At 42.1% G+C, this 22,805-nt stretch overlaps 1 protein-coding gene across 1 annotated transcript in view; it reads right to left on the bottom strand.

Moving 5' to 3' along the window:
- The window catches only part of cntn4 (contactin 4), a 368,543-nt gene that overhangs the window by 298,820 nt on the left and 46,918 nt on the right, over positions 1 to 22,805 (bottom strand). Inside the window, exon 2 of the mRNA XM_062997552.1 lies at positions 1,696 to 1,830. Coding sequence (XP_062853622.1) covers positions 1,696 to 1,750 — 55 coding nt within the window. The 5' untranslated portion in view covers positions 1,751 to 1,830. The remainder of the gene's footprint in view (positions 1 to 1,695; positions 1,831 to 22,805) is intronic.

The raw sequence follows: 22,805 nt of genomic DNA, 5'->3' as shown, positions 1-22,805 counted from the left end.
TCAGTAACACACTACGCCGAGAGGGACTCAAATCCTGCAGTGCCAGGCGTGTCCCCCTGCTTAAGCCAGTACATGTCCAGGCCCGTCTGAAGTTTGCCAGAGAGCATATGGATGATCCAGAAGAGGATTGGGAGAATATCATGTGGTCAGATGAAACCAAAATGGAACTTTTTGGTAAAAACTCAACTCGTCGTGTTTGGAGGAAGAAGAATGCTGAGTTGCATCCCAGGAACACCATACCTACTGTGAAGCATGGGGGTGGAAACATCATGCTTTGGGGCTGTTTTTCTGCAAAGGGGACAGGACGACTGATCCGTGTTAAGGGAAGAATGAACGGGGCCATGTATCGTGAGTTTTTAAGCCAAAACCTCCTTCCATCAGTGAGAGCATTGAAGATGGAACTTGGCTGGGTCTTCCAGCATGACAATGATCCCAAACACACCGCTCGGGCAACGAAGGAGTGGCTCCGTAAAAAGCATTTCAAGGTTCTGGAGTGGCCTAGCCAGTCTCCAGACCTCAACCCCATAGAAAATTTGTGGAGTCCGTGTTGCCCAGCGACAGCCCCAAAACATCACTGCTCTAGAGGAGATCTGCATGGAGGAATGGGCCAAAATACCAGCTACAGTGTGTGCAAACCTGGTGAAGACTTACAGGAAACGTTTGACCTCTGTCATTGCCAACAAAGGTTATGTTACAAAGTATTGAGTTGAACTTTTGTTATTGACCAAATACTTATTTTCCACCATAATTTACAAATAAATTCTTTAAAAATCCTACAATGTGATTTCCTGGATTTTTTTTTTCTCAAGTGTACCAATGATGAAAATTACAGACCTCTCTCATCTTTCTAAGTAGGAGAACCAGCACAATCAGTGGCTGACTAAATACTTTTTGGCCCCACGGTACCTGCTCTGTAGTTGTACTGGGAGAGTCCTGACCATTGAAGAACAGCATAAAATGGGGCTAACAAAGCATGCAGAGAAACAGATGAAGTACAGTCAGTAATTGTAACTACAAAGTGCTTCTATATGGTAAGTGGAGCTGATAAAATGGACAGTGAGTGTAGAAACAGGGGGGTGGCTGATCAGTGTATATACTCTATATTTAGAATAAAAAGAGCCAAAATGAGTAAAAAACCAACCAGATTTTTTTCCTTGTGTAATGAGTGTAATATAAAGTGTGATATAACTGTGAGCAATGATGACCACAGACAGGATGTGATTATTTTAACAAAATTATTTTATGAAACTCTGGCTAAGGCCCCAAAAAGAGCTCTGTGTGACATCTATTTTAATGACTTTAACATCAGACACATGTAAAATATTAACCTAGCAATACGTATTTTTCCACCATGTTAATTCAGTCTCTAATAGTGTATTATATCCTAATTTCCTGATCTCATTTACATTCAGAACAATGTTCTTACCAGCAGCGAGCGAGCCCTCTTACTCTCAGCTGCAATACTTTATTTAAGCAAAACCCATCCTATTAACTAAGCTGCTCATCTGAATTTGTATCTTTTTGAAAGGAAAAAAAAGGAAAACTGTTGCCATTGGGAAGTGTTTTGAATTAGTTTGGTCTCTTTGCTCTTCCTCTTTGTACAGCAAACCTGCCCTAAATACATATAAATAAGGTGACTTCACAAAGAGTGGCTGGCATGCATGCATTAAAAAGTTTTTAATAAGGTGATTTTACCTGCCAGGCACCTCATGAAGGACTGCAGCACCACTAGTTTCCATAGCAACATCATCTTCAGGCTTTGTGGGTCAAAGACAGCTTACATGCGATGACATACGTATGGAATCCCGTCTGAACCTTCCCGGTGCTTCACTGGAAAAACAGAACGATGTGGTTTGATAAACACCGAGAAACTTTTATGTCCTCCTAAAGCAGTTATGGATTTATATAAGTGAAACTGTGAAATTCTAAAGCGACTGTAAAGCAGATTTTTATATTTCGGTGATAAAAATGCACCTAAATCATTCAAGAGCTTTACGAAAGCATTGCGAGGATGATTAAAACGATTCTAGAGGACGGTCCCACTTTTACCAGTACCTTAAAGTTAATATACTGTGGGTAGTTTTATGTGTTACAGCACTGAAAAAAGTTTTTGTGGAATTGTGGGATTGAATTTTCGACTAGATCAGTAGAAGGGAACAAAAGCCTACTACATATGGGGTGTCAAACTCATTTTCACCGAGGGCCACATCTGCATTATGGTGGCCCTCAAAGTGCCGATTGTAACGTATCCTGCTGTGATTGCAGTCTGCCTTTTAAGTCTTGGACAATTTGTTGGTTTTCTTGGAGGTTAAATTATGTGTTTGGTGTCAAAATTTCAAATGTATACTTTTCTTCTTGTTCCTCAGCCTTTGTCGGTAACGGGGTCCGCATTTCCGGCTTCTTCCCGTTAGGGGTCGCCGGCAGGATTTGGCACAGCCCTCCCTATTTATCCGGGCTTGGGACCGGCACTACAATGCACTGGTCTGTGCATCCCAACTGCTAGGTAACTATGGGACAATTCAGTGTCTCCAATTAGCCTAGCGGCATGTCTTTGGACTGTGGGAGGAAACCGGAGCACCCGGAGGAAACCCACGCAGACACGAGAAGAACATGCAAACTCCGTACAGAAAGGACCCGGACCGCCCCACCCGGGGATCGAACCCAGGACCTTCTCGCTGTGAGGTGACAGTGCTACCCACTTAGCCATCGTGCTGCCCAAAATGCCAAATTTATACTGTATATTTATAATGTATATTTACATTTATATTGTGCTCCTTTACCACAGACACGGCCCCATAACACAAGAGACGTACCGGTTTTTCTTCTTGAAGCACAAACTTGTATTCACTTTCCCATCTTTTATTAAATTCCCTTCTTTCTGCTTCAATTTTCTCTTCTTGTACATTTTGGGATTTTTTGTAAATATTTCTCAATATCATCTAGTGGTGGGATGAGATCACTTTGCAGGTCACAAAATCGGCATGCATTGTGAGAGATGCAGTTCATGTACGATTTTACAGTGTATTTTAAGACAATTGTTCTCCCTCGCCAAGTTTTCCCCCTTTCTCAGCTAGACAGACAGACAGACAGCTTCCTCCAAAATACAGTTACGTTGGTTTTATTTGCTTCCCAACTGTATACTGTGTGCATCAGAATGGAGTAAAACTTCAAAATACAAACAATAAAAACAAAACTTATTACAGTACATGCACATAGCTGTAGTTAAGTGTTACATCTAATACAATAAAGTTAACCAAATGTAAAATAGCGCTAATGAGTTATCATTTTGTGTAAAAATACTAATTGCTATAGTAACAGTATTAACCGTATTTAATTATGGAATTATGGTAAATTCGTAACTGAAACACTGTAACATACTCGCTTAACATATACAAACAACTGAGAATATAAATGTCTACTACTTACAGGCAAGGCTTCGGTATTGGATTGCAAGAGAATTAACTTGCATTTATTATTGTTTACGCTACTGACTTTACCGCGCATTCTTTTGCGCTAAAACGTAAAAGTGACATGGCTTCTTAGCAAAGTCAAAGTTAGTTGCCATGACTATGATGTCAATGGTTGCTGCTTAGAGGCGCAGGTGTCCCATTAAATTATAAGTAGATCTCTCTAACTACTCAAACCTTTACAACAATCATACGACTTTTATGACGTGGCGGGCCGGATTTGGCCCGCGGGCCTCGAGTTTGACACCCCTGCTTTAGAACCATTGCTGTGATACTCCAGTTTGTGGTAAGGTGCATTCTGTTTGATTTACTATCCTTGTGTTGTGTTTAGAACTCAACTGGATTGCAACCCCTATGTTGCAATTCGAATTGAGTGGACAAACACTGTCTTGTCAAATATCACACACAGCTCTTACATTTCGTAAGCTGGCTTGGTGGGCATATAAAGTGTGCGATAGGCTGTCTGCACATATATCCCTCGTTGCTTATCTTCCAGCAAGACAATGCAACATGTCACACGGCTAGAAATGTCCAACATTGGTCAGAAGAGCATGACCAAGACTTCCAAGTACTACCCTGTCCCCGTAATTCCCCAGACTTGAACCCAATGGAGCATCTGTTGGAACCACCTCGATCATTGTGTTTGCTCTATAGATCGTCCCCCACACGCCCTGCAGCAGCTGTGACATGCACTGTAGTCAGCATGGCTGCAGATACCCGTGACAACCTACCAGGACCTTATTGAGACACTCTCAACCCTACTAGCTGCTGTCTGTGCTTCACACGGCGGTTACTCTGGATATTAGCTGGTGGTCATAATAATGTGACTCGACTATGTAGTAGGACCAAAAACCATGCCATGATGTCCAGGATTGTGCAAGATTACACAATTAAATTGTGGCAAGTCATAGATCAGGACAAGAGTGTGAAATAAAATGCAAGACTTGAAGTGTTCCTAGGATTACAGTGGCCCTTAACACTTCTAAAACTAAAGAATTATTACAATGGCCATCCTGCTAAATAGGGCAATACAGTCAGTTGATTTATTGTTTAAACTAAGTAAATAATTGGGTATGAAAAAGGGCAAAAGTGCTGAATAAGAGGTATGTCACTGCAGTAGGACAATTAATGTCTCCAGCAGAGCCCCAGTGGAGAGCATATGAGAGTTAAACATCTGGTATATTAATTCAAAGCCCAGTTCTATTAACCAAAGTCCTTTACTTCAGCACTCCATCATCTCCAGAGAACTCAGGAGAGTTGATAGTCTTGAGGTGTTTGTTGTAAACAAGCAAGTGAGAGAAAAGGAAGCACTCTTTTTTTTTCTATACAGAGGAGGTCCCTGGGGCACTGCCGTGGAAGTAGGACGAGACCCTAAAGGTTCACATTGTGCATCAAATAGAGAAAAAAATAACTATTGACCATTTTGCAGCAAAATCAGAAAATGTTTTTATAAAGATTGTGTAAGAGTGCAAACCCAGTGCAAACTCCTCAAATAATAAGCTCTCCCCATTATTACAATCTAAACACAGCCAATTCTCCCATTTGTTTTGCCAATGGCACTGGCCGAGGTGAGCTAAAAGTGTCACATGGTCCCTCTGACACATGCACAGGGGTCATCCACGTCTTTTCCCGTCAGTGATGGAGACTTATGCCTAGTTCACACTACACAATTCTCGCCCTGATTTTCGCTCGCTAACAGGTCCCCGCTAGTTGTGGCAGCTCGGGGGCAATTTGGCGTTCGCTCGTAGCTCAAAAATCGGCTCTGGATCTCTTTGTGTGAACTGTTTAATGACTCGATCCGAGCGACTCTCCTAGCTCTTGCAGATCGCTAGCAGACTCAAGAAAAATATCTAGCGGCCGCAGCGGTAAAGTACGCTAGCTCACCAGAGTTGGGGTTTCAAATACATCGTATCGAATCTCAGCTCTGCCTTTCCGACTAGGCTGGGCGGATGCATGAACAACGATTGGCTGTTAGAGGGTTAGAGGGTAAGAAAGTTGGATCATAGGTCCTGACTGATGGTGCCTGCACAGGGCTGAGAAATAATGCTGATGGGGGTGTGGCCCTCCATACACAGTGCCTGTCAAGTGTATGAACTCGAGTCGTGCAGGTGAAAAATGCACTATCTGTACTGGCTGTGCGTACCGGAGGGGGCGCATGTCAGTCGAGAGGCGTCCTCAGTCGAATCAGTATAGAGGACGCATTAAGGGTAATTGGACACGACTAGATTAGGGGGAGAAAAATTGGGGGAGAAAAATTGGGGGAAAAAAAGGAAAAAAAAAATAAAATCTAGCATGTTAAATATGAACTGGACCAGTCGGTGAGTCAGAATCATGTTGTGTAAAAGGTGTTGTGATCAGGTTGTAATTGTTATGAACACAAGACACAGAAGGGAAACCCTGGGGGAGGAGTGTAAATATGTAGAACAGGGGCATAATATAGTTTCTATCAGAAAACATTAGCACACAAACAAGCTTTACAGTATTTGTGACTTATCGTCCACGCCAAGCCATAATATCAATGTTGAATTGCAAAAAATATTTATTTGACTTCCTACTCTCTCTGAAGAACACACAATCCCTGCTGGCCGCGTAGCCAAATACGCTCCTTCCTTATCTTTTCTACTTGCTTTTACGTCACACATCAGCGCACAAACAACTTTGATTGCTCGCTTCATGTCTGCGTGCATTTTTGGACGTGGTATCATTAAACCCCTCGTCACTTCTCGTGTGTGTTTTCGTGACGAAACGTAGTTTGGGAGACCAGACAGGCTCATCTGAGATTCCTCCTGGTGATAGATCGTGTAGTTTGTGACTCCTTATTACCGATCAGTCGTGTAGTGTGAAAACCACAATGATTTAAAAGACTCCCGATTACAAGAGATCAAGTTGTGAAGTGTGAACTGTACAGCGATTTGAACAACTTGAAAGTCATGTAGTATAAACTTGGCAATACGGCTGTATCATGTACAAGGAGCCATGCTAAGCACTCGGGAACCTGACCATCACTAGTACAGGACCAAACCGGACATCATAGGGTTCAGTTACCCAGCGGCAGTGTGCCTTTTGACCCGCTTATTACCCGAACAAGTTGAAAGCGCCAACTGAGATTTAAACTCAAGAGCTTGAGATCTTCAGCAGTGGTGGCCTAGCGTGTTAGACTGTTGTGCCTCCAAGCACCTATAATAGGCATTTTTAAGTTACACCAAATGAGGGATTTACTCTTTGCTACTACAACAGTAACGTTTACTTTCTTTTATGGATGCTAGATATAAATAGGACCAAGCACAAGCCACCTGCCAAGCATAAATGTAAATCACCTCCTCGTTTCTACACTCACTGTTCATTTTATCAGCTCCACTTACCATATAGAAGCACTTTGTAGTTCTAAAATTACTGACTGTAGTCCATCTGTTTCTCTACATGCTTTGTTAGCCCCCTTTCATGCTGTTCATCAATGGTCAGAACCCCCACAGGACCATCACAGAGTAGGTATTATTTGGGTGGTGGATCATTCTCAGCACTGCAGTGACACTGACATGATGGTGGTGTGTTAGTGTGTGTTGTGCTGGTATGAGTGGATCAGACACAGCAGCGCTGATGGAGTTTTTAAATACCTCACTGTCACTGCTGGACTGACAATAGTCCACCAACCAAAAACATCCAGCCAACAGTGCCCCGTGGGCAGCGTCCTGTGACCACTGATGAAGGTCTAGAAGATGACCAACTCAAACAGCAGCAATAGATGAACGATCGTCTCTGACTTTACATCTACAAGGTAGACCAACCAGGTAGGAGTGTCTAATAGAGTGGACAGTGAGTGGACACGGTATTTAAAAACTCCAGCAGCGCTGCTGTGTCTGATCCACTCATACCAGCACAACACACACTAACACACCACCATGTCCATGTCACTGCAGTGCTGAGAATGATCCACCACCTAAATAATACCTGCTCTGTGGTGGTCCTGACCATTGAAGAACAGCATGAAAGCAGGCTAACAAAGCATGCAGAGAAACAGATGGACTACAGCTAGCCAGTAATTGTAGAACTACAAAGTGCTTCACTATGGTAAGTGGAGCTGATAAAATGGACAAAAACTTTCTGTCATCACCAGTAATCATTTATATATATATATATATATATATATATATATACTGTATATACTGTTTATATGATTACTGGTGATGACATAGGAAGTTGCAAACTGGTACAGGTAGATGAAATGCACCCTTAAAAATGACCCTTCATGGAATGCCATTACAATGGTCAAGTATTATCATCTGATCTGGATATTAAACATGATACAGCAATTGGATTTCAATCTGGTTGACCAGAGATACATTTAATCCAAGTTTCAACGCATGTGGTTGAAATCTTATCAGGATGCAATTCAGATACCTGAATCACTAAACAACTAGGTTGATGGGTTCCTGGATTTTGCTTCTGAAGCTGATGACAGTTCAGGCTACATATTGTACAAACACTTGTTTGAAGCTGCTTTTTGTAGGTCTGTCAGAAGATTAAATTCATTTTGTTTTGACACAGTTTGACAAAGGTTTTGAAGGCACAGTGGTTAGATCACCAGGCTTTCTCAAAGGATAAAAGTGAGAACACCTCTGAAGATTAAAGACTGGAGTGTCAGATTTCCCGGTGCTAGAAGAAATTGTCAAAACAACGGAACATGAACAAGGGAGTATGTATACCATCATTTTCTCAAGAGCACTGCATTTAACTCTTATAAACTACCGTAACAATGTAACATGGTTTAATCTGAATAAAAATAGTGATTAAACTCACTTCTTAGCAGTCTTTAACTGCTTATCCAATTAGGGTCATGGGGTTGGGGTGCTGTAGCCTAGTCCAGCTTTTCAATGGGCACAAGGCACACAGTAACACCCTGGCCTTGGCGCCAGTCCATCGCAGGGCAGACACACATACACACACACACCCATTCCCCTATAGGGCAATTCAGTGTCTCCAATTAACCTGACTGCATGTTTTTGGACTGTGGGAGGAAACCGGAGCTCACGCAGACACGGGGAGAACATGCAAACTCGGCACAGAAAGGACCCAAACCACCCCGTCTGGGGATCGAACCCAGGACCTTCTTGCTGTGAGGTGACAGTGCTACCCACCGAGCCACCGTGCCGCCCGAGCGCAATATATATACCTTAAATTTAATAAAGTCATAATAATAATAATATCTAAATTCCACTAGCCGACTACCTCTGGAATTCAGGGTTTGTATCCTCTGAGTTGCTATCGGCACGGCCAGTTCTTTCTGTAGAGCACCTAACCAATTAACAAATTCACTGAAATACTGATATTCTCAACACTTTCTGTCGTCACTGCTGCTAATTAGTTCAAATAAAGGACATAATGTTCCATTCCATTCCTGGTACCTTGAGTAATAAAATAATACATTTGGTTTCATTCAGTCTTTTTCCTTTCATTCTCCTTGACAGCTTTATTCTGGTCAGGATCACAGTTCAGTTCCACATGGAAAAGTAAAGCCAATCATGAGTTTTAAACCCAGATTTTACAGAACTCTAAAGACTACTTCAATAGAGTTTAATCTGGCTCACAATCTACCTTGTGGATGATCTTGGGCTGCTTTAAAGACTGTTATTGTTTATTACTGTTGGCTTTGCTTGTGTACCTGGAATATTTTAATCGCCCGATACTTGTGCACCAGTTCTAATTTTATTTGATTGTGGACAGTTTGAACACAAGATATTTCACATTTAACTGCTCACCTTCATTTCATTTGTTAATATACCTCCATTCCTGCGATTCAGGCCTGCAACACATTCCAAAAAAAGTTGGGACAGGGGCAATTTAGGGCTAGTGATGAGGTGAAAAAACTAAATAATGATGTGATTCCAAACAGGTGATGTCAACAGGTGATTGTAATCATGGTTTGGTACTAAAGCAGCATCCAGGAAAGGCTGAGTCTCTGATGAGCAAAGATGATCAGAGGATCTCCAGTTTGTCAACAAATGTGTGAGAAAAAGATTGAAATGTTTAAAAACAGTGTACCTCAAAGAAAGATTAAAAGGGATTTGCATATTTCTCCCTCTACGGTGCATAATATCATCAGGAATTTCAGTTCATAAAGGCCAAGGACGCAAGCTTAAGCTGAACGCCTGTGATCATTGATCCCTCAGACGGCACTGCATCAAGAACCGCCACTGAACAATAGCTGATATAACCACATGGGTGAGGGATTACTTTGGAAAACCTTTGTCAAGCACTACAATACAGAGTTACATGCACAAATGCCACTTAAAACTTTACTGTGCAAAAAGAAGCCTTATGTTAACCATGTCCAGAAGCGGCGTCGACTTCTCTGGGCTCGGAGGCATCTAGGATGGACCATCACACAGTGGAAACGTGTATTGTGGTAAGATGAATCAGCATTCCATGTCTTTTTTGGAAAAAATGGACACTGTGTGCTCCGGACCAAAGACAAAAAGGACCATCCAGACTGTTATCAGCAACAAGTCCAAAAGCCAGGGTCTGTCATGGTATGGAGCTGTGTCAGTGCCCTGGGCAAAGGTAATTTACACTTCTGTGAAAAGTACATTAAGATCTTAGAGCAACATGTGCTGCCTTCAAGATGTCATCTTTTCCAGGGACGTCCATGCATTTTTCAACAAGACAAAGCAAAACCACATGCTGTACACATTACAAAGGCATGGCTGCGGAAGAAGAGGGTACGAGTACTGGACTGGCCTGCAATAGAGAATGTGTGGAGAATTTTGAATCGGAAAATGCGACAATAACGACCCCGTACTGTTGCACATCTTAAGACGTGTTTGCAGGAAGAATGGAACAAAATAAAAGCTGAAACACTAAATCGCTTGGTCTCCTCTGTGATAAGTGTGGTGAAAAGGAATGGCAAAATTACAAAGCAGTAAATGCTTTACTGTCCCATTTCAGCATTTGACTTACAGTACTTTGACAGTGTACAGTCTAAGCAATTGAGGGTTAAGGGCCTTGCTCAAGGACCCAACAGTGACAGCCTGGCAGTGGTGGGGCTTGAACCGGTGACCTTTTGATTATAAATCCAGTACCTTAACCACTAGGCTACATCTGCTCTAAAATGAAAAATGAAAGTAGTCTAAACTGAACTTAAATAACTCTGTTTAAAGGTCAAATTGTCATTTTTTTAATAAATCAAGTGTACTTTTAAAGTATGTATAGTATTGTGAAGAAGAAACATATTCACAGAAAATCTATTTTACTTAGAACTCACTGCTTATCAAGCTCCTTAGCTGGTAAGCCTTTCTAACACAAAGCCCTGGCGAGACAAAAAGCGAGCTCCCAAGAGCCTCCCTCTTGATCTCTTTTGAAGCCAGCATGACATGGCAGAGCCTTATCAACAGGGATTTCCAGCTGTTTGAAGTGATAAACCTTTTCTCCATGGTGGCCTTTCTTGTACAACAGATATTTGCCAAGCATGGTGTTGGATGTCTTCCAATCCTTGGCTCAAAGCATCATGTATGGTGCTTGCTCTATTGACCCTCGGTAACTGATCATGGGTACTTCAAATCTGCATTGTGTTTAAGCAGGACATGCTCATGTACCCTTTAAATAAGGGGTGTTGCAGGTTATGTGTTTTTGTCCAGCTGGTGTTTTAGAGTGTTTTCATTTCACTTTTTTTCCATCAATTGCTTTATCCTGGTCAGGGTATTTCCTTTGTGGTTACTGGTTAATTTGCACTTTGAGGTGGTCCTAGTGTAACCGAGCGTCCTAGGAGTTTGCTGAGTTTATAAAGTATGAAAATAAACTGTACATAGACAAACTATCGGAAGCTTAATACTTTACTGGCTTGTTCTTTTGAGGTGCAGCACCGACTACAGAGAGATGATCACGTGTGTAGAGAATCACACTTAATAATTGGTTATGGAATCTCCAAAGGGACAAAATGCACTCGATACATAAACACATACATCAAACATTGTCAGCACACTACACCACAGAAAAGTCCTTACACTAGCAATCCTACAGCAATTCAGTTAGCAATCAGTTAGTCAAAATGTCCAAGATGTCAAAGTGTAAAGCAGCTAAAAACATTACTCAGGTAACTAAGTTTGGAAAACTCCCAACCGATTCTGTGGATGCAGAAGGGGGGTGTCAAAACACGGATGAGAATCTTCAAACAAGAAGCCTCGCACCGTCGCTGGATACTGTGTATTGTAGCTTACATTTATTTTATCATTTCATTTATGAGTGTTATTTAATGACTGCCATGAAATAAAGCACATTTTCCCATGAATTTAGTAGGGCCCTACTCATAGGCTACAAAGTCTGTGCTAGCTGATAGCACTGCTGAGATTCGAACCTGGATCGTAGTGGTGGTAAGGTGGTTAGCCGCCTCAAACATCAAAAATTGTCTCACACGCCCCTTTCCACATGCTACAACATCAACGCGGGTTGCGTGCATTGCCTATAATGATGGGTCGTTCGCGAACGATCCGATTCTATTGAAAGGCTCTTTAAAATGAACAAAAGGAACCGAGTCGCGCCTCTGGGAGCCGCTACATATATATATACTTCTGTGCAGTTCTTATTGGCTGTAATTCAACCATTCCGCTTCCATAAGTAGAGGGAATTAATCAGTCATATTAAGAGCTGTTTATTGTCGAAATTCAAATCACTTTCAGTATCGCGGAGAGAGCAAGCGACACACACACACACACACACACAGAGAGAGGTAATTACCTCATTAATGTAAATATAATTTTTATTGTTATTATTTTGTACTGTTTTTATTAATATTTTATTCTATTTTATATTTTTGCACATGTAACTGTTTTGTATATATTTGTTCTTTTTTATTGTTATTTTTATTATTTATCTGTAACTTGCTTTGGCAATACGAATGTCCTTTTTTGTCATGCCAATAAAGCTTCTTTTGAGTTTAAGTTTGAGAGCCGTAACCGAGCTACAGAGAAACCATGCAGACAATGAGCAGTGCTAGTGGGATAATGACAAATAATTAAGAAATAAACTATAAACTTGTTTAATGATGTTAAATCTGATTGGTTCATGGCGCGTATGTTTTAAAGCAGAAACAAACACAGGCACATCTCTGCACAAGAGAGGATTTTTCTGAAACTTAATGCAATGCAACCACAGTACGTCTCTTCCCTGTAGTGTTTTTGTGTGTTAGCAGTCCGAGGGATGCAGAGTGTAAGTTTTTTAATACATTTTAGACTGGGGTGACTTGAGATTTTGAATACTTTTAAAGGGTGCCGTGACTGAAAAAAGGTTGAGAAACACTGAGCTAGAGTAATAGGCCACTGTGCCAACTGAGAACCATAAGTTGCAATTCAATACTAATAAATGATGCAAAATTAAAAAAGGGCATGCTGGCCATGTCTAAGCATCTCGGGGAGGTGTGGAGGGTGTGGTGGCTTTCTTTCCTTATTGCAGTGTCCCAATTTGAAAGTATCTAATTACTCTGTGCACTCCAGTGACCTCAGGGCCGCAGGCTAACACACGCCTCCTCTCCTTCTCCTCCAGCCACCTTGACCAGTCAGTGGTAGCTTAGTGGTTAAGGTAATAAACTAGTAATCAAAAGGTTGTCAGTTCCAGCCTCACCAATGCCAAGTTGCCAGTGTTGGGTCCCTGAGCAAGGCCCTTAACCCTCAATTGCTCAAACTGTATTCAGTCAAAATTGTAAGTCAAAAGTAAAGTGTCTGCTAAATGCTGCAAATGTCACTCACTCACTTTCTTAACCACTTATCCAATTAGGGTCGCAGGGGGGTGCTGGAGCCTATCCCAGCTTTTCAATGGGCACAAGGCACACACAGTAACACCCTGGACGGGGTGCCAGTCCATCGCAGGGCAGACACACACACATACACACACACACACACACATACATACATACACACACCCATTCACCTATAGGGCAATTCAGTGTCTACAAATTAACCTGACTGCATGTTTTTAGACTGTGGGAGGAAACCGGAACTCCCGGAGGAAACCCACACAGACATGGGGAGAACATGCAAATTCCGCACAAAAAGGACCCGGACTGCCCCGCCTGGGGATCGAACACAGGACCTTTTTGCTGTGAGGCGACAGTGCTACCCACCGAGCCACAGTGCCGCTCTAAATGCTGCAAATGTGAAAAAATGAAGGACTAGCATGGTCCTCTGTACATGCTCTGACTATCGGTATAATCCACCACTGGTGAGCAGGTGCGCCCAGTGGATTCACAGGTGTCAGAGGAGGTGTGCATTAGACTGCTGTCCTCCTTGTTCAGCAAGAACGTCAAGTTGCAAATAAAGGTTGCCAGAGTGCACAGGAAAATTTAGAGCGTCTAAATTAGGTGCAAAGGGAAAATGATACATGGCATGTTATAAATCTGAAAGCTAATGCTGAGTGTTTTTCATTTTTTTAAATTTATATTTACTTACACCGATCAGCCATAACATTAAAACCACCTCCTTGTTTCTACACTCACTGTCCATTTTATCAGCTCCACTTACTATATAGACAATTACTGACTGTAGTGCATCTGTTTCTTTACATGCTTGTTTAACCCGCTTTCACCCTGTTCTTCAATGGTCAGGACCCCCACAGGACCACCACAGAGCAGGTATTATTTGGGTGGTGGATCATTCTCAGCACTGCTGTGACAATGACATGGTGGTGGTGTGTTAGTATGTGTTGTGCTGGTATGAGTGGATCAGACACAGCAGCGCTGCTGGAGTTTTTAAATACCATATCCACTCACTGTGCACTCTATTAGACACTCCTACCTAGTTGGTTCATCTTGTAGACGTAAAGTCAGAGACGATCGCTCATCTATTCCTGCTGTTTGAATTGGTCATCTTCTAGACCTTCATCAGTGGTCACAGGACGCTGCCCACGGAGCGCTGTTGGCTGGTGGACTATTCTCAGTCCAGCAGTGACAGTAAGGTGTTTAAAAACTCCAGCAGCGCTGCTGTGTCTGATCCACTCATACCAGCACAACACACACTAACACACCACCACCGTGTCCGTGTCACTGCAGTGCTGAAAATTATCCACCACCTAAATAATACCTGCACTGTGGTGGTCCTGTGGGGGTCCTGACCATTGAAGAACAGGGTGAAAGCAGGCTTAAAAAGTATGTAGAGAAACAGATGGACTACAGTCAGTAATTGTAACTACAAAGTGCTTCTATATGGTAAGTGGAGCTGATAAAATGGACAGTGAGTGTAGAAACAAGGAGGTGGTCATAATGTTATGTCCAATTGGTGTACTTTGAAAAGTACTTTGGGGCAGTAATAGCTGAATGGTTAAGTTAAGGCCCTTAACCATTAGATGCTTGAATTGTATATGGTTACCACATAAATATATCTTGTTAAAATGTCTTAAATGAGTACTGTTGACAGTAAAATTTTAATTAATACGATCATCTCAAATCCTCCACTTGCAGTCCTGGCCCACTACCAACCAACTTTCAAAGAATGTTTTTCACCTAATAGCATCAGACATACTTCTGATAGTGAACACCTCGCTCATATTATTACTTATTTACTGCATTAGTGAAGCCTCTACTAAAGAAAAAATAGAAACAAGTCTGATAAATAATTTCAAACTAATGTCAAACTTACAGTTTACTGGTAAAAAAAAAAATTTACAAGCAACTTACCAGCTTTCTCTCCTTAAACAGCTGTCTAGACAAATTCTAGTAAGGATACCGGCCTAATCATAGTACTGAGAAAGTTCTATTAAAGGTTACATACACCCACATACAGGGTCTGGGAAAGTATCTCTTCTACTTTTTCTCAATCTCAGTCCTGCCTTTGATGTCACTGACTATAAGATTCTAACAGACAGACTCACAAACTGGATTGGACTCTTAGTAACAGTTCTAAAATGGTTCAGTTTATACCTGCAAGACAAGAAATACTTTGCTGAAAAAGAAAACTATATTTCTGAGAATGTGCCATTGATTTGCGATGTTCCCCAAGTTTCGATTATTGGTCCACTATTTAAATTTATACATGCTTCCTCTTGGCCAGATTCTACAAGGTTATGGGCTATGCTACCCCAGCTAAGCAGATTGGTCCAATCCCAAATGACTGTGGTTCTCTTGACATATTTTGTGAATACCTTGAGCACATTACTAACTGGATAAGACAACTTTCTGCACTAGAATAAAGATAAAACAAATTATTTTGGGGGGGGATAACAGATATGCGAGGCACTAGCTGGGCTGTCTGGATTCAAGAGCCCTCAAATCAAAAGAACTAGCTCGTAACCTTGGCATACTAATGGACTAAGATTTCAGTTTAAGTAGTCATGTTAATGCAGTTACTAAATTTTACAGCATTTTATTACCCTAAGAACAACAATAAGATTACATTTTGATTTCAGATTTTGATAAAGAATAAACCAGACCTGGAGAAACCCATCAACATCTTTATTTCTAGCAGGATTCTCACTAAGGTTCTAGAGGTATCACTAGGAGCATAATAAAAGACCACACCACCCTTGTGCTTAAATCCTTACACTGGTTACCAATATGTTACAGAATAGACTTTAAGATACTGTTACTGGTCTATAAATCACTTAATGGTGTAGGACTAGCAAATTTATTAGATATGCAACAGAGATAGGAGCCAAGCAGGAATCTCAAATCACGAGAAGCTAGTTAGTTAGTACTGCCTAAGGTGAAGACTAAACATGGAGAAGAAGCATTTAGCTACAATGCTGCTTTTAAATGAAACCAGTTAACAAATAAGACATGTTTAAATTTGTTTGATTTACTCTCTTATTAATCTATTGCTTTTATCATGTTTAAATCATGTTTTTATTTTATATTCTCTTTTCATCCTTTTAAACATTAATTGTTATTGTTAAGTGTATTTTAAATTTTCTACAACACTTTGAATAACCACAGTGAATATCAGCTCCACTTACTATATAGAAGCACTTTGAAGTTATACAATTACTGACTGTAGTCCATCTGTTTCTCTACATGCTTTTTTAGCCTGTTTTCACCCTTTTCTTCAATGGTCAGGACCCCCACAGGACCACCACAGAGTAGGTATTACTTAGGTGGTGGATGATCTCAGCACCGCAGTGACAATGACATGGTGGTGGTGTGTTAGTGTGTGTTGTGCTGATATGACAGTCCACTCACTGTCCACTCTATTAGACACTCCTACCTGGTTGGTCCACCTTGTAGATGTAAAGTCAGAGACGATTGCTCATCTACTACTGCTGTTTGAGTTGGTCATCTTCTAGACCTTCATCAGTGGGCACAGAACGCTGCCCATGGGGCGCTGTTGGCTAGATATATTTGGTTGGTGGACTATTCTCAGTCCAGCAGCGACAGTGAGGACTTTATTTCTGTCTTATCCAATCATACCAGCACAGCACACACTAACACACCACCACCATGTCAGTGTCACTGCAGTGCTGAGAATGACCCACCACCTAAATAATACCTGCTCTGTGGTGGTCCTGGGAGAGTCCTGACCATTGAAGAACAGCATGAACGGGGGCTAACAAAGCATGCAGAGAAACAGATGGACTACATTCAGTAATTGTAGAACTACAAAGTGCTTCTATATGGTAAGTGGAGCTGATGAAATGGACAGTGAGTGTTGAAACAAGAGGTGGTTTTAACTTGTCATGACTTCCCTTGTGTTTGTGTCCTGTTTTCTGAAGCAAGTACAACTACCTGACATTTATTAATAACACAAGCAGGTTGTACTGATAGGCATGAGTAATCCTCTAATCACATTGTATCCAATTTCAGCTCTGCCATCTGGCTGGGCTTGGTGGCTACATGAACAACGATTGGCTGTTGTTCACAGGGTTGGTAAGCTGGACCAGGGTTCCTCATAACTGGTGCAATTACGACCTCTGCTAGCTGAGTTGGGGAATAATGTGATCAGGGTGTGGCTTTCCGTGCACAAGGCTGATCTGCATATGAACTTGCCTCGTGCAGGTAAAAAGAGGCAGTTGGTTCTGATCACATGCAGTGGAGGGTTGTATTGGTGGAGGTGAAGCGTAACGCAATCAGGGTAATTGGATACGACTAGATTAGGTGAGAAAATTGGGGGGGGGGGAATTCGGAGATAAATGCATGCATACCAAATTATTTTATTTATTTATTATTATTTCTTTACACATCTGGCTTTGTGAGAACAAGAAAGAAAAGTTGGCTCTCACCAGAGCATGTCAGTTAAGGCTGTCAAAGCTATTTTTGCTGTTCAAATATTCCTTACATTTTTATATTGACATATTCAAATGCAAAAAATTCAATGTTTAAGAATCACTGTTCTGTACTTATTCATATAAAAGCAAGTCTGTTGAAACATGTGTATCCAATATTGAAACTGTTATGAGGAGAGAGGTAGGACCCAAGGATGCAGAGAAAATTATAATTTTTATTTAACAATAAATAATAAACAATAAACACAAAAGGGAAAAATAACAGGAACAGAACGAACGAGGCCGCTGGCGCCGCAGGCAACTGAAAGAGAAAAAACAGACACAAGGAAAAAGGGGAAGCGTGGGGCACGAACCCGGATCGCTGAGATGCGAGGTGTTCGCTAGCCCCGTTGCGCTATGGCAGGGTGAGAGCTAAATGAAGCCCGTGCACTAGTAAATGGTGCGCCGGGAAAAACACATTGAAATGAAAACCCGGGTAACGAAATCAGCAAAACTAAAAACCGGCTCATGATAAAAGCCGCTTCGGCATTGTCACCAGCACGATCTGGCTGGGAAGGAGCCGGAGCAAAATCGGCTTATACTGAAAGCCGCTTCGGCATTGTCACCAGCACGATCTGGCTGGGAAGGAGCCGGAGCAGAGGTTGGCATGGGAGCCAAAAGGCCGGATTCGAACCAGGACTGAGGGGAACACAAAAAAGGCAGTGATTTAACCCACTCAGCCAACACAGCTGAAATGAACCTGCTGCAGCGTTTGGCTTAGCTGCTGTGTGATGGCAGTTAGCTAGCTTTAGCCTGTTGCTGGCAATGGCTGGTTTGAAACACCAAAACAAACAGCAGCTCGATGGCTGCACAAAATCGCACCAGCTATACTTAACAGAGAGAACCAAAACCCTAGCTTACCTCGGCCTTGCGACCTACACGCCATAACGCTCTAGTAGCGCCAGGGGTAACCAGAGCATCTCTAATAAGAAGCCGGTGTTGTGCCACCATGCCAAACAAAAGGAAGGAAATAAAAGGAAACGAAAGGTGCGACGCCTGCAGCCTGGCGACAGCCCCTTAAATAGGGAGGCCACAGCTGCAGGTCGTTCGCCCTAATGAGCTGGCCGCCTATTTGAGGCCACACTCTTAGTTGCTCTGTAAGGCTTGCGACGTCAGGAACGAGTGGTAGGTTCTACCGACGCCGCAGACACCTTACAGAAATGGATTGAAAATGTGTATCACTTTTTGGTTTTAAAAGAGAGAGTCTGAATACATTTGTCAAAACGCTATATAGGATATGACCTGTTAGAGGGGGCTTAGATTAAACATGTCCATGTGTTCAAACATATCAAAGATCAAACAACATTACTTCAACAGGTCCAACTGGCTGTGTTTATGGGAGGGAGGTCACCGGTGTTTCTCAGTGTTTCTGCAATCATGACCGGTCTTGACTGGTGAAGGTGCATGCATGATGAATGGATACGCTATACAACTCTTTTGACAACATGTGACAGTGCAAAGGTGTGTGTGTGGGGGGGGGTGCAAAAATGTACTACTACTTAATACTACTAAATACTACTACTACTATAAGCTGAAAAGTGTCTTCATTCCCTCTAGTTAGACACTTTTTCAATGTTCCTAACACTGTCTCCCAATTTAACTGCACACAAATGCTCATCTAACATACTTCTGTTAAACAGTAAGTTAAAAAAAGAGCTGAATTAGGCTATCCCACAAATCCAGGGTTCGAATCCCTGGCGGTGCTATTGGCCAGTCAGGAGTACAGACGTAAGTGCCTATATCTGAGAGGGGAGATAACCGAGGCACCCTGAAAATGGATTAGCACCCTGTTCACGATGTGTTACTACATTGTGCCTAGTTATTCCTGGGGAAAAAAAACCATCACAACCCTGACCAGGATAAAGCTGTGGTAAAACATGAAAGTTAATTATAATATATACACTGATCAGCTATAACATTAAAACCACCTCACTGTATAGGAGCACTTTGTAGTTCTACAATTACTGACTGTAGCCCATCTATTTCTCTACATACTTTTTTAGTCTGTTTTCATGGTGCTCTTCAATGGTCAGGACCACCACAGAGCAGGTATTATTTAGGTGGTGGGTCAGCACTTAGCTCTGCAGTGACACTGACATGGTGGTGGTGTGTTAGTGTGTGTTGTGCTGGTATGAGTGGATCAGACACAGCAGTGCTGCTGCAATTTTTAAATACTGTGTCCACTCACTGTCCACTCTATTAGACACTCCTACCTAGTTGGTCCACCTTGCAGAGGTAAAGTCAGAGATGATCGCTCATCTATTTGCTGCTGTTTGAGTTGGTCATCTTCTAGCTCATCAGTGGTCACAGGACGCAGCCGATGGGGCGCTGTTGGCTGGATATTTTTGGTTGGTGGACTATTCCCAGTCCAGCAGTGACAGTGAGGTGTTTAAAAACTCCATCAGCACTGCTGTGTCTTATCCACTCATATCAGCACAACACACACTAACACACCACCACCATGTCAGTGTCATTGCAGTGCTGAGAATGATCCACCACACAAATAATACCGGATCTGTGGTGGTCCTAGGAGAGTCCTGACCATTGAAAAACAGCATGAAAGGGGGCTAACAAAGCATGCAGAGAAACAGATGGATGACAGTCAGTAATTGTAGAACTACAATGTGCTTCTATATGGTAGATGGAGCTGATAAAATGGACAGTGAGTGTAGAAACAAGGAGGTAGTTTATTGTTATGGCTGGTTGGTGTATATATTTATATATAAATATATATATATATATATATATATACAGTGTATCACAAAAGTGAGTACACCCCTCACATTTCTGCAGATATTTAAGTATATCTTTTCATGGGACAACACTGACAAAATGACACTTTGACACAATGAAAAGTAGTCTGTGTGCAGCTTATATAACAGTGTAAATTTATTCTTCCCTCAAAATAACTCAATATACAGCCATTAATGTCTAAACCACCGGCAACAAAAGTGAGTACACCCCTAAGAGACTACACCCCTAAATGTCCAAATTGAGCACTGCTTGTCATTTTCCCTCCAAAATGTCATGTGATTTGTTAGTGTTACTAGGTCTCAGGTGTGCATAGGGAGCAGGTGTGTTCAATTTAGTAGTACAGCTCTCACACTCTCTCATACTGGTCACTGAAAGTTCCAACATGGCACCTCATGGCAAAGAACTCTCTGAGGATCTTAAAAGACGAATTGTTGCGCTACATGAAGATGGCCAAGGCTACAAGAAGATTGCCAACACCCTGAAACTGAGCTGCAGCACAGTGGCCAAGATCATCCAGCATTTTAAAAGAGCAGGGTCCACTCAGAACAGACCTTGCGTTGGTCATCCAAAGAAGCTGAGTGCACGTGCTCAGCGTCACATCCAACTGCTGTCTTTGAAAGATAGACGCAGGAGTGCTGTCAGCATTGCTGCAGAGATTGAAAAGGTGGGGGGTCAGCCTGTCAGTGCTCAGACCATACGCCGCACACTACATCAAATTGGTCTGCATGGCTGTCACCCCAGAAGGAAGCCTCTTCTGAAGTCTCTACACAAGAAAGCCTGCAAACAGTTTGCTGAAGACATGTCAACAAAGGACATGGATTACTGGAACCATGTCCTATGGTCTGATGAGACCAAGATTAATTTGTTTGGTTCAGATGGTCTCAAGCATGTGTGGCGGCAATCAGTTGAGGAGTACAAAGATAAGTGTGTCATGCCTACAGTCAAGCATGGTGGTGGGAATGCCATGGTCTGGGGCTGCATGAGTGCAGCAGGTGTTGGGGAGTTACATTTCATTGAGGGACACATGAACTCCAATATGTACTGTGAAATACTGAAGCAGAGCATGATCCCCTCCCTCCGGAAACTGGGTCGCAGGGCAGTGTTCCAGCATGATAATGACCCCAAACACACCTCTAAGACGACCACTGCTTTATTGAAGAGGCTGAGGGTAAAGGTGATGGACTGGCCAAGCATGTCTCCAGACCTAAACCCAATAGAACATCTTTGGGGCATCCTCAAGCGGAAGGTGGAGGAGCGCAAAGTCTCGAATATCCACCAGCTCCGTGATATCGTCATGGAGGAGTGGAAAAGCATTCCAGTGGCAACCTGTGAAGCTCTGGTAAACTCCATGCCCAGGAGAGTTAAGGCAGTTCTGGGAAATAATGGTGGCCACACAAAATATTGACACTTCAGGAACTTTCACTAAGGGGTGTACTCACTTTTGTTGCCGGTGGTTTAGACATTAATGGCTGTATATTGAGTTATTTTGAGGGAAGAATAAATTTACACTGTTATATAAGCTGCACACAGACTACTTTTCATTGTGTCAAAGTGTCATTTTGTCAGTGTTGTCCCATGAAAAGATATACTTAAATATCTGCAGAAATGTGAGGGGTGTACTCACTTTTGTGATACACTGTATATATATATATAGTGGGGGAAATAAGTATTTGATCCCCTTACAAAGACTTGAACAGTCTATAATTTTTATGGAAGGTTTATTTTAACAGAGAGAGACAGAATATCAACAAAAAATCCAGAAAAAAACATTAAATAAAAGTTATAAATTAATTTGTATTTAATTAAGGGAAATAAGTATTTGATCCCCTACCAACCAGCAAGAATTCTGACCCCCATAGACCGGTTATGTGCCCATGAGGCACACAAATTAGTCCTGTCCCTGTATAAAAGACTCCTGTCACAGAATCAGTTTCTTCCGTTCAAATCTCTCGACCACCATGGGCAAGACCAAAGAGCTATCAAAGGACGTCAGGGACAAGATTGTAGACCTGCACAAGGCTGGAATGGGCTACAAGACCATCAGCAAGAAGCTTGGTGAGAAAGAGACCACTGTTGGTGCGATAATTCAAAAATGGAAGAAATACAAGATCACAGTCAATCGCCCTCACTCTGGAGCTCCATGCAAGATCTCACCTGGTGGGGTAAGAATGATTCTGAGAAAGGTGAGGTCAGATCTCAAGGGAGCTGGGAGCACAGTCACCAAGAAAACCATTAGTAACACACTTCGCCGTAATGGATTGAGATCCTGCAGTGCCCGCAAAGTCCCTCTGCTCAAGAAGGCTCATGTACAGGCCCGTCTGAAGTTTGCCAATGAACACCTGAATGATTCAG

Source organism: Trichomycterus rosablanca, chromosome 6 (assembly GCF_030014385.1).
Source record: "Trichomycterus rosablanca isolate fTriRos1 chromosome 6, fTriRos1.hap1, whole genome shotgun sequence".
Lineage (NCBI taxonomy): Eukaryota > Metazoa > Chordata > Actinopteri > Siluriformes > Trichomycteridae > Trichomycterus > Trichomycterus rosablanca.
The sequence above is the reverse complement of the archived record's forward strand: the minus strand, read 5'-3'. Positions and strand labels throughout refer to the sequence as shown.